Source organism: Sinohyriopsis cumingii, unplaced genomic scaffold, assembly GCF_028554795.1.
Source record: "Sinohyriopsis cumingii isolate HCF-2022 unplaced genomic scaffold, ASM2855479v2 utg000624l, whole genome shotgun sequence".
In the NCBI taxonomy this organism is placed as follows: domain Eukaryota; kingdom Metazoa; phylum Mollusca; class Bivalvia; order Unionida; family Unionidae; genus Sinohyriopsis; species Sinohyriopsis cumingii.
In genome coordinates, this window is record NW_028315919.1 from 2370522 (window position 1) to 2383835 (window position 13314).

At 33.9% G+C, this 13314-nt stretch overlaps 1 protein-coding gene across 2 annotated transcripts in view; it reads right to left on the reverse strand.

Annotated features, from left to right (window-relative positions):
- Positions 1-13314, reverse strand: part of LOC149773607 (E3 ubiquitin-protein ligase rnf213-alpha-like) — a 371427-nt gene that overhangs the window by 173114 nt on the left and 184999 nt on the right. For both annotated transcript variants that reach the window (XM_089946359.1, XM_089946358.1), the window contains exons 49-52: positions 9332-9408; positions 5982-6111; positions 3046-3153; positions 1619-1704 (exon numbers count right to left, since the gene is read on the reverse strand). In XM_089946359.1, coding sequence (XP_089802485.1) covers positions 1619-1704; positions 3046-3153; positions 5982-6111; positions 9332-9408 — 401 coding nt within the window. The remainder of the gene's footprint in view (positions 1-1618; positions 1705-3045; positions 3154-5981; positions 6112-9331; positions 9409-13314) is intronic.

A 13314-nucleotide genomic window follows, 5' to 3' on the forward strand; every position in this document is an offset into this window, starting at 1 on the left:
ACTATTTCTGAAACACAATGCCAGATCTGCACAATCTGCTTATACTTGAAAACTGTCATACTATGGAGCAACCTTAGAGATGATTCCTCTAGGAGGAAGAAAAGCCCAACAAGTGACCAAACTGGTGACAAAAAAGTAAGCCCAAACATGTTATTCTTGCAAAACATCAGTGCTAACGGACTTCAATATATCCAATGTATTCATGAATACTTAATGAGAAAATTTGGAAAATATCTGTAATTGCTCACAGGTTAATCTTAGGTGTGGGACTTTGTATGTTTCTGTATTACATTGATAAGGGAATATTAAATTGGTTTTTAAATTGCTTTTTTAACGGCACAAGTGTGAAAATGTACATAGTTTTTATATGGCTGAGTTAGTTCTTTGAGATGTATCAAAATGTTAGCTTTCACTAGAAAAGAAGCGTGCATGTGATTTGCAGATTTTAACAATTTTTCAGTCATATCACTATGATGTTTGCAGTGTGACAGTTCACAGTGATGTATAGCACTGGCACATCATATTGCAGACATGCAGCATTATGTCCCACCCAGTTATATTTATTCTGACACCAGGCTGACCAGTCCTAACAATAACCTCTTAATACTGAGTGCCAACTGACGCAACTGTTAGTACCATTTTTATAAGTCTTTGTATGACTAGGTTTGGGTTTGAACCCAAGAACTCCTGCATCAAAGGTGCAAGAAAAGATAAAATAGAGTCCAAGATATAAAGTCTGTAAAGATTGCTGAAATTATAAAAACACTTGAGTGCAGATTAGGGTAAAGAATGAACATGCATACACATGACTGACTGGGCAAAATGCTAGCTTCCCTCCCAATTTTACTGGTAAAGGGAATTATAAATGCACTAAAAACCTATTTAGCCTGTACAATTCAAAATCTAAAAAATCTGGGTTATGCCACAATAACATAGGTCAGTGTATATAAATTCTGTTTTTATTCTGTCACAAGTTTCAATTGTTGACCATATCATTCATACTACAGCTAGGATAAATAATTAAATAACTCTGATGAAACTGTGGTTTGTTAGCCAGACACATAGCTTATATAACTGTTACTTTTCTGCTGGCTAGTCAGTGAAATAGTGCATCAATATATACTTGGCTAGCCAGTCAAGTAGCCACTTGACCCCCTCCCCCCAAATATTGAGCCTTGAATATCACATTTCGACCACATGTACATGATTGTGAAACAAGAAATTACAACGGAAAAACCAACCATGAAATTACAATGAAGAAATCAGCTACTGAAGGTCAAAGAGCTACTCTTTAAATGAGAGAGGGAATGAACTTAAAAAATAATATTTGCATCCATTAGATATTTTACATGTAAAATGGCATTAAAATGTATTCAGTGGTCGCTGAATTATGTTGATTACTAGAAAAGTGGGCACAAAATAAATGATGAACAGTTAAGATATGATTATCACTTTTCTTTTGTATTTACATGCCATGTCCCTGAAACAACTTTAAAATCTCAGATCTGATAGTTTTCCTGTCCCTATAATCAGTTTAAACAGAGTACATTTTATGTGTATAAATTGAAAAAAATGTACTGAAAACAAAGCTTTTATAGCAATTTCTGAATGGTGGTACCTGAAATTCTTGTGCACTCTGCACTTGACTCTGTGAGTTCCCAGGCCAAGATCCACATATCTCTCTCCTCCAAAATAAACATAGTACTGAAAAAGAACAAAACTAAATGAAAGATCACAAATCTATGACACCATGGATAGAACTTTGCAATTTATCAGTCAATGAAATTTCAAACCATAATTTAGGAGCAAGAGTCCTTCATTGGAACTGATGCTCTGCTGTAAGAGAAAACATTTTTAGGGGATCAAGAATGAGTTCATCACTTCTGTTCTCCCCAATACTAATGAAACTCAAACATACCAACTTTATAATCCAAAATTAACCTACCCACTTCTAAAGTTGACTTCTGCAACATATTTTGCTGTATTTGTGTCAAGCCCATCTTCCAAATTATATAATAAATTGTAGAAAGTTGTAGTGATGGGTTTAACACTATTTTTCAGCACACAACAGGCTATGTGTGATGGCTAGTATAACCCTTTACCTCATGGAAGCACCAACAGACGCCTCTACCCAATTCGCATACAAATGCCTTTGGATGCCTCAACCCAATTCACATACAATCGCCTTTTGACGCCTGCTATAAACAGCAGCCATTTTGAGCAGGTTCTCATAGAGCCACCTTTGGGGAAAACCCACTATTAGATACTACATTCACTGCTGTGAATGACCATTACGTCAGAACACATGGTTGCTTTTTATGTTCTGGTCATATTCTCCTCTCTCAAAAATGGAGGTCGCAGATTTTTTCAGTACTTATGGAGAAATCACAATTAGAATCACAACTATGAAAGCTTCAATAACTTAGGTAAAGGCACTGATATTGATGTAGGCAGGAATTTAGTTTTTATAAATGATCAAATTCGGATGACTTAGTGATGTAGACGCAAAGAACGTGTAAATTTCTAGTATGAGAAATGGCAGCTATGGCTGGTCACACTGCTTCACTGACTTGATGGTGAATGAGTTCTCTCAAGATTTTAAAGCACAAAAGAATTCTTCCATGAAAAATAATTACACAGCTATAACGATCAGACTTTACTCTCAGATTTTTCCATACATAATAGATGTATACCAAAAATGTAAAATGGTTAAAACTGCTGTTAAACCTAACATACACTACACTGCTTAACAGTTAACAAACAGGTCTCTGTATATGGAGTTGAATAGGTAACAGGTGTTCTATTTACAGCACACTGCACTTGGTAACTTTGTTACATGTGCATCAAAGGGCTAAAAAGCAATACACTCTAAGAGGTAAAGGGATAACTGGTGATGGAAGAACCTGGGAAAAACCATATGTATGTATATGTGTGTGTGTGTGTATATATATATATATATATATATATATATATATATATATATAATTTAATTGCAAAGTTTATCTTTCAATAACATTTCACAAGATAATTTAATTTTCCTCTCACCTGGTTGAGAGCATCATAGAGACTTTCATACAAATTTTCCAGGTTCAGCAACACCACTGTGTTACCTGTCTCCATGCACACCTTGATGCGGTTGATGTTACGACAAACCTGAAATAAAAATAAATGCTTTCAAATAAGTAAATTAAAATATAGATATACAGATAATACACAGTCTGATGCATGCAAACATTTTCTGAAGCACATAAAAAAGCATTTGAGCCAGTGAGTCCAAAGTCTAAGTACTCTGGCAATCATCTGCACACAGAAAACCATATATTGTTGTGACTCTTACATAATCAATAACTAGATACAAAAAGGCAGTCTTAAACAAAAAAAGCCATGTACTCACACAGCACATGAAATTCCAATGTTTGAGTACAGCTCCTGTCACAAATGTGCAAGTATCAAACTAACCATAACCAAGACAATCATGTAACAATAGTAATTTTCAACATTCCTATTTGTGTTGGATCCCGTTTTCCAGTGAAGAATAAAAAAGGGGAATATCTCTTTTTTCATCATGTGACTGTAGCCTTTCATCACATGACCTTCTACTGTGATCAAAATATCTAGAACCTGCAAAACCTACCCCTCTCCCTTGATAACTTGCACACAACGGGGTCCACAAACATAGGCCGCACTTCACGTGAGGGAGCAAGTTACAGAGGGACCTCCAAAAATTTAAACAAATCTGCTTATACATCGAGAAAACCATGGGGTGGAGGGGGATCAGGGAACTGGGCTGTTTGATGACTGAATCTTCATTTTACAATCATGTTGATAATAATTGTTAATAACTCACTTTTTCTAACGAAGTTGTTCGTTATTCTGCATAAATAATATTTATTTTCAAGATGTCCAACAGGGACCCTGAGTGGCCGAGTGGTCTAAAGCACTCGCTGTTACGGATCACTACCATCTCACCTCTGCGCCGTTTCGAGTCTCGGATTCAGCCAATGTGGGTATGTGAGAAAGCATGCCAGTAGCTTCTTGTGGGTTGGTGGTTCTTTCTGGGATTTTCCCGGGTTCTTCCTCCACCATTAATACTGGCTGCTATGTATAGCCTATCGTGTGCTGAAAAATGGCGTTAAACACAACAATAACAACAAAAATTTTAGTCAAATATTTTGTCAAACCTCACAAATATTTCAGTGAAATTTTAGTGAGATCTCACCAAACTTTTCAGTGAAATGAAAAAGACTTAAGTGATGCCATCATGGATTAGGTTTTGTATGTAACAAAGAAAATGAGGACAAGAAAAACCTAAATCATGTTTGATAATGTCTGTCAAAATAAAATGTATGACCCATTTTAAAAATTGTTGTGAATATTTATCATTGATTCCCAATAATGTCTAAGAAGCATTAGGCAGTTTAATAGAAATCTGAAGCAGATTTTTTATGGTTTAGGCAGAAAGCGCTTAAAAAAACCCATCTGAAATCCGCCTTAAGTATGCCTGGAAAATTTTGAATGGGATGGACTATTACAAAATTCCATATAAACTATTTACAAATTCCATATGGACCATTTACAAATTCTATATGGTATATTTCCCAATTCCATATGGACTGTTCACAAATTCCATATGGACTATTGCTAAATTCCATATGGGCTATTTACAAATTCTATATGGACTATTGCCAAATTCCATATGGACTATTCACAAACTCCATATGGACTATTCACAAATTCCACATGGACAATTTACAAATTCCATATGGATTATTGCCAAATTCCATATGGAATTTTAATTTTATTCCATATGGTCAACCTACAGATTTCATGAAATAATATGCATATTCCATGGGATTTTCCATAAGGAGCACGTAAGGAATCCATAACATTTCCATATGGATACACTGAAATCCATAAGAGTGGTTCAGCTATAGAATAAAAATGTCCATATGGATATTTCTGTAAAAGTATGTATAGAAAATTTCATACGGGTTATCTGTAAAAAAGCCAACAATATACAGATTGGTATGGAGGATTGATGTTGATGCAGTGGGAATAAAGTGCTTTACATACAGATGCACCCTGACAGTCAATGCAGGCTGGTCTTGACAGAGTTAAAACCAATTATCTCCTGGCTACAGCTGGGTCATGAGAAAGGACATATTACTGGAATACACTATTCATTAGCAAGCAATAAAACATTCTGATTAGTTTAGATGTAATAGATGATGTAAGGAACAATGGGATAAAAATACAAATGTCACTTGAGCATAAAGATTAAGTCACTCTGTCCTATCCTAGCTTCATAATAACTGAATTACTCTCCCTGAGCTGCATTCACATTTCAATTTCTTGACTGTAGGTGAAATTTTGCCCATGTTTTCAAGAGTAATGCAAACAAAGGACAACTTCAAATACAAAAGCCACACAAGCAAGGAAATTGGGACACAGTAGCATACTTTTGGTATGGCTGGGTTACTTTCTTAAGATATTTTCACATACAAATTTTTATGGATGTAGGTGAAATAGGGTCAAAGGTATAGTGACCTAGTTTTTGTATGGTTGAAATACTCTCTATGAGATGCACCCACATACCAATTTTCATGGTGTATGTGAAATAGGTCCAAGATATTAAAGTTGTATGAATGGATAGCTATAAGTATATGTTAATAAAGCATAAAAATTGGATCACAGTAACCTAGCTTTGGTAACATTGAGCTACTTTTGACATTTTTCAGGAGTTTCGGTGAAATAGGGACCTAGACATTATGGTTGTAGTGAATGAATTGCTACATATGTAGAAGTTACTCAAACATAAAACTAGGTCACAGTTACCTAGTTCATATATGACTGTAACTGTTTGGATGCACGTCTATACCAATTTTCATAAGACAAGTGTAGGTGAAATAGGGTCCAAGATACTCAGGGTGTCATTAATGAATAGGCCATCTCTCTCTGACACAGAGGCATTATCAACTTACCTGGGTGTATTCCTGATCACTAGGAAAACTACTCCCAAATATGGTAATGATGTTACTGGTAGGAATCAGTTGCTGCATAATGGTAAGAGCCCCATAATTCTCAGTCAGCAGCAACAAATACCGACTCTCACTAAAAATAAATAAAAAGGAAATGCTTACAAATTTGTTTAAGCTGAAGCTGAACTCCATCAACTTGATACATTTCATACATAAAATTTCATCATGATTCAAAAGTCATGTAAATCAATCCAGCGTAATCCTGAAGGTGTTATAAACCTTTAAAAATCCAAAATCTAAAATGTCCAGTTGAGCAAATACTAAAATTTTAGGTTGCCCAGTTTCAACTCTTAAGCTACTCACCAAGTTTTTGGTTATTCTAATATAAAAGGACTTTGCTTATAGACCCTAGATTTGCTTAATAAAGACCCTAGATTTACTTATAGACCCTAGATTTACATCTGCTTGACAATAGAACCCTTCATTTCTTATGATTTGAAGTAAATGAAATTTGTAAATGTCTAGTCAGAACTACCTTTTCATTTGGAATAAACCTTAAAATCAGTCTTACATTAAAACAATTATTTTGCTTGTGAGGCTCAAAATTTGCTTGATTTTGATGGAAAATATTTCAAGCTAAGCAAGTTAATTTTCAACACCAGTTTTCTTTGATTTATTTACAATCATGCATATTGATTTTTCTACTCAGCTGGCTTTATGAATGTGAAGCAAATAACTGTGGATATATAGCATTATATCAATTCCAACTAAACTCAAAATTTTCTTACCCATTTTCCATTTTTGATTTTGCACAATTAGCTCACTTCTATAAATATCTGATAAAAATTTTAAATTTTATGCGTGACAAAATTTATCATTAACCCAGACACAAGTTCAAAGATATAAAAGAATAAAACAGCTGCCAAATGATGTCTAACTTGATTCCAAAGCATAGTTTGTCTGAACAATGTTGTACTGATCATAAGGTCTATACACATCAAGGAACATGCCTCTGAAGTCAAGTGTCCATAAAATTAAACTAAATGCAAAATCAAATACAGTTAATTGATGCTTGACACAGGCTACAGGGATGTAAATGTCTGAATCGTTTCTTGATGAAACACCTAAAAGTAAATTTTAATGGCTGTGAAAAAAATGTATTTTAATCAAAACCATGTGGAAATATAGAAATTAAATCACTGTAGCTTAAAATACAGACCACTTTGACTTACTACTGTTTCAAATATGTAACATACTTCATCAAAAATCTATATATGGGTCAGATGACAGGAACATGGACACAAATCATCATTACTTAGGATCCAAGTTTATTTGCAATCAGGCATAAAATGAACATATTACTGAAAAGCATTCTATTTGAGATTTAAAATCTGGTGGATAAAGACACAATTCCCCCAAAACTCATTTTTCTTATCAGGTTGATTATTTATACCACTGTATTACTTCATGAAATTTTTTTGTTTTCTTTTTCATTTTGTTCAGGAAACAATACTCACTTCACAAGATAAACTTTCTTCAATACAGAACATATCCCCATGATTTTCTAGTTTCATTATTGTTCTACCTACCTTAGTATTGCCATTTTTCTCATAGTCAAAAGCCAAGGGCATCAATCTACTTCAATCCTTTATCACCCTTGATTACCTGTGATGAGGCTTCCTCGTTTCTCATGAATATATATAAACCTTCTCAACCCATCATTGCAAGCATTGGAAATTTATTTTTACCACTGTGACCCAACAAGACCTTTCATGCTGTCTGAATAAGCCAACGTGTCTCTTCCAAACAGTCACAGACTGATCAATAAAGTAAGCACTAGTGCTGATGTGTAGAAGGATGTTGTATTGTTTGTTGCTGACATATTTTTTTGTTATGCATAGTCATGAAAAACAAGGACATTTTTAGCACAGGAAGCCAAAGGTGATACATGAGCATAGTGGATTGTCACCCATGGCTAATAATTATGTATTTTTCTGTTTGAAAGGTTTTCTTACTTTGAGAAATTTAACATCAACATATATTGTAGAAACCAACTGAAAACAAACTGCAATGAAATTTCTGTCAGAAAAATTTATATAGCTGTAGAGCTGGTTACCATGAATAATTCTGAACTGCAGTATACTGCTTATTTTTTAACATGCTGCAATATGTACCACAGTATATCACATATATATCTATTGGACCAACAATTTAATTTTCTGGAGCTGGGGCATGTGGTTTTTTTAATTACATTTCCAGCTCTCAAAACGCTGGACAAAAACATCTTGCTCTTATTGAAACACCATATTATATCCATTATATTAATTTTATAAATTAATTATCTTGAGATAAAAGAAAAAAGTATTTTGCAGATCAGCCCTCCCCTCAACTTGAAAATTAAATGGTCAGTACCTTACACTTACAGTTCATGAATTTGTTACATGTATGTTAACTGTTGTATAAGTTGCAATCTAATAAATGCACTAAAAATGGCAAAAATGGGGTGATTAAGCTTACACTGAGCTGACAACCTGTAAAAGACATTACAAAGCTTGTTGATTATACAGGAGGCATTGACACTCATGGCTACAATTTACTATCTACACTCTTGATATAATACACAGGGAAACTTTAAGTGGGATGTTAACACCTGGGATAAGATGTTTATCAGAAAAAGCCAGTAAGCATAAACCACAATGACTCAACAAAGTAGAAAATATTTAGTGGACTAGAGAAATTACATCATGTTTAAAAACAGAAAACAACTGCTCAACTGAAAATCCTAGGATGAGTTTTAATCCTAGAAATGAATACATGTAGTTAACATAATGCAAGTAAATAACCAAAAAATAACATTTCGTTTCTTTTCTTAATATGAAATTTTTCCTACAGTTGCATTTGGCCTGAATATCTTTCACAACATCCCATTTAACCATTTTGGCATATATGACATGTGTCTTAAGTGATTAATATTTTTCTAATATTCTAAATTAATTTGTGACAACTACAACTACTTTACAAAGAAATTAGCAATAATTTTTCAAACTATTTTGTCATGAAAAATGATAACATGCTCTTAATATCATTAATTCCATAACAAGATTACATGGGAATTTACATACATTCCTTAATGACAGAAACAATCAAAGTACTGGCACAGTGGAAAAGTACCACCAGAAATAAATACAGAGGTAAGATGGTATACCAATAATAGTAGCATGATGTTATTCTGCAATCTTTATGACCATTAAAGAAAACAACTAAAATCAAGCATACCCAATATTTTAAATATTTGCAACATTATAGAACACAATTACTTATTCATCCACAGTATATATGAAGTGAATACTAACTTTTGTGCATCGTTTGTATTATGCAGACAGGCCCTGATCAGACCTTTCGTGGTACAGTCTGGATCCCCTTCTCTGTGCTGAAAAAAAAAATTATACTGTTGAAAGTAAGAAATTCACAATCATATGACTTGTGAGTAATATCATATCATCCTACCTGTCACCACAGTAACTGACTGTGAGTTCTAAGTTTTTTAAAATACATTAAGTGGAATTTTACAATTTTTATTATCAAAATATATTCAAAGTCTTCTGTTACTGCAGAATCAGAATATTCAGAAAACAGAGGTATTGAGGCTTTCCAGTAATTTTGTCCAAAAACTAATTGCCTATATTGTAATAAAACAAAATATAAATGTAGCCTGACCTTTACAATCTGCTGATCTAAGGAGTCTTCAGTTCTGATCTGATGAATATTTCATTTTATTATGATTACATAACTTCATCTGTGCTTGATGTTATACTGGCATCTTTCTTTTGAATGTGAAAGGTGTTCATGCCAGGACTTGACCTATCAAATTTGGTCTAATATGGTCAGGCAGTTTGGGAGGGAAAGTCATTCTGTGAATTTTTAATATATTTCATCACTAGTAATATTGCTGTACTTGATGAGAGCTAAGCATCATTCGCAGATTTTCCACCTGGTTGCTATGGATGTCACACAGTCAATAGGGTAGCCACTCTGAACGAAACTCTAGCACAGCATGTCCTATGGAACATTCCTACCAAGTTTAATCAAAACTGGCTGGTTCACTATCAAATAGAAGTCAAAAACACATATCCACCTGGTTGCTATGGAAACAACAAAGTTGCTAATAGTTCCACTTTGGGCAAACACTGCAAAAGCATATCCTTAAAAATTGCTGCCACCAAATTTGATCAAAACTGTCGTTAATGCTGTAGAAGAAATCAAACAGCTTTTCCCAGGTGTTAGCTACAGGGACAAAACTGCTGCTGGGGATCCATCCCAAATCATAATTTTGGTAGAACTAGTACTAGGACAAAATTCCAAACAAGCACGATCAAGTTAAAAATTGGTTTTCCACCCAGCAGTACCTGCAATGGAAGCCACTCTATTGCTAGGCGGTCACTCTGGGATCAAATTATTAAATGTGGTTGACATATTACATAAATTGATCCTACTGATTTTAAGCAAAATTACCAAGGCCATTCTAGAAAAGAGGTTTTTCACATGATTGCAATGGAGGTTATAATGTTGCTTGAAGAGCCACCGATATACAGTACAGCTCATGTGATTTTTCCAAACCCCATGCTTTGCAGTGGGGGGACTTAATCCCCTCCACTCTCACTTCATGGTGTAGGGATAAATACCTACAAATCAACACCATGTGACTCGGCAGGCATGGTCACAACAACTACACTTGGAGTGGCTGGCTGACATTATGAATTGACGTTTGAACAGCCAATGAATGAAGATTACCAATGGAAACACTGAGATGCCAAGAGTGACTTGCAAAAATCATTCATCTTTAATTCAATCATATATTTTGACCAAAAAAATAATTTCAAAAATTTCATATATTCAGAACATGTATATTTAGATTATGTTGATTGATTTCTCTTTCAAAAATGTTATGCCTTTACTTTGTTCAAAGAAATCTGAACCAACTTATACACTGAATACATGAGAGACTCACTCTGCTGACCTTCCTCAGAACAGCATAAATTTATTCTACTGTTACAAAGATAAGTAATCCTCTAACATATGGCCAGTTAAATTCCAAATTAGAACCACTTCTGCTTAAAAAACCATAAACAAACATAAATACAGAATTAACATTGAATTGCAAACCATGTACATAGTCCATAATCAGTAATCACACAGTCACAAGGCTGAATATACACAACTACGCACTATTTAAATTCTAACTGCATGTGTTCAGCAATGGAATGACCATTTATTGTATGGGGCTAGAGTGTTCTTTCTAACTGGGATATGTTTTGTCCTTTCATCACAAGATATAAAAAAAAATTCAAGAAAAATAAGGAATGAAATTAGATGTTTTATGCTACAAATCAGAACAAAGAAGTTGTTTTCAAGCTTTAACCCCCCAACTTTAGAAAATTAATTGGTCTCCCTTGTATAAATACTTGTCTGGAACAGATGTTTACAGAAATCATAGCAGTTACCATTGTCAGCACTGTTACAAAATATTTACGAGAATTGGCATCAAAAGATGAGGTCAATTTCAGCTTGGGCAACATTTGTTTGTATTGAACAAAGTCATCTGACTTGGTACATTATAACAGTCCCAATTATGGTCCCACCGTTAACAATGTAAGTCTGATAATTGTTCATTCATAACAAAGCTGAACTCAACTTAATACTGAAATGAATAATAATGTGGAACATTGTCAAATCTCAGATGTTCAGAGATTTTAATTTCCAACAAACAGGGCATTCTGCATGTCTTGTCTCCACATGTATCCAATTATATGCTCATTTTTGTTAAGGAGATCATATACAACCAAATATTTGTATGTCCATAGAAAAAAATCATAATGGAAATGATGTATCAATAACCCAGTCATAATACTGATCTATTTCTTACAATTATTTCAACACAGATATTCCAGTATGGAGTTTCCTCTTTGTGACTGCTGGAACGGTTGGTTATTGAAACAACAAAATATGTAAACTAATTTCTTTAAGTCACGTTTGGCATGTTTTCTGTATGTGGTATGTTGCTTTACAGCTATATTTACTGCAGCTGAGTGGATAATGTGTGTGACTCTAGACATACCACATGCATACACCCATACTCATTTAACTTTCAAGCATGAAGTTGTGAGTTTGTGTTCAATGCACCATTGGGAGGAAAATTTCTTTCTTAGTATGGCATTACTTCTCTTACCACTTAAGAACATTTCCAGATTTCAGCCTCTACAAGTGTAAATTTATAATTGGTAAATTTTGTAAAATTTTAATTCAGAAGATTACCTAAAAATTTCAAGCATCAAAAAAGTAAACTTTCGTTAACATTAATAAGCATTTCAGCATTATTTGTTAAACTCATACTGGTGAAAAAGTCATGAAAACATAACAATGCCACTAATAGGAAAGTCATACAAAAAGTGTAATAAAGTAGTAATTAAATATCATGGATTATGACCATTTCTTTAAGCAAGAGTTTGTTCTATAATTTTAATAACATAACCCTAAGTATAGCTCTTGCCCATAATAAAACTCATTGGATATCTTGATGATGTAAGCTGGATATAGTTTGACTAAGTTGATATATACAAAAACTCTGATCAGAACAAGTCAGTAAAGTGTTGACAAGTTCAGCCACTCAGAAGCAAGGTCATCTGATAAAATTCATGGATCTGACTCATTATCAAACAAATGCAAGATCCTGATCATATTCAATATTTCATTAAATTCATATCAGTATTATGGCCTCAAGAGTGGTAATTACCTCAGCCAATCAGATAAAAGATAATATATGCATGAATCCCACTCAGAATGAAATACCTGCAAGAACTTGATATAGTCCATCATTTCAAAATCAAATATGAAATATGATCTCCCAAATGGAAAAAAAATCTTTGCAAATCTGATGCAACATCATCCCATTAATATGCAATAATCATGATCATTACCTCTTCTGACAACAGGATGATAAAGCACAGAAATATGGATACCAAAGTGGTAAGCTCTGTCAATCTGTGTTAAGACTGCCTATTAAATATTCATGGATCTCAGTTTCTAACTCATCTTAGATTCTAACCTCATATTCCATGCTTTAATCAAAGTCGAACCTGAAATACAGTCTCCTGAGTAACAGCAAGCTCAGCCAATGAGATATGAGAACACCTCATTAGTATATATGGATGTTACTCATTAGCAAGCTTGTGCAAGATCTTGTTGATAAATGCCTACATTCAAGTCTCATCAAAATTGGACTCAAAATATACAGTGTGACCCCACTATAACATGGTAGTTGGGAGCCATAGAACCCGAC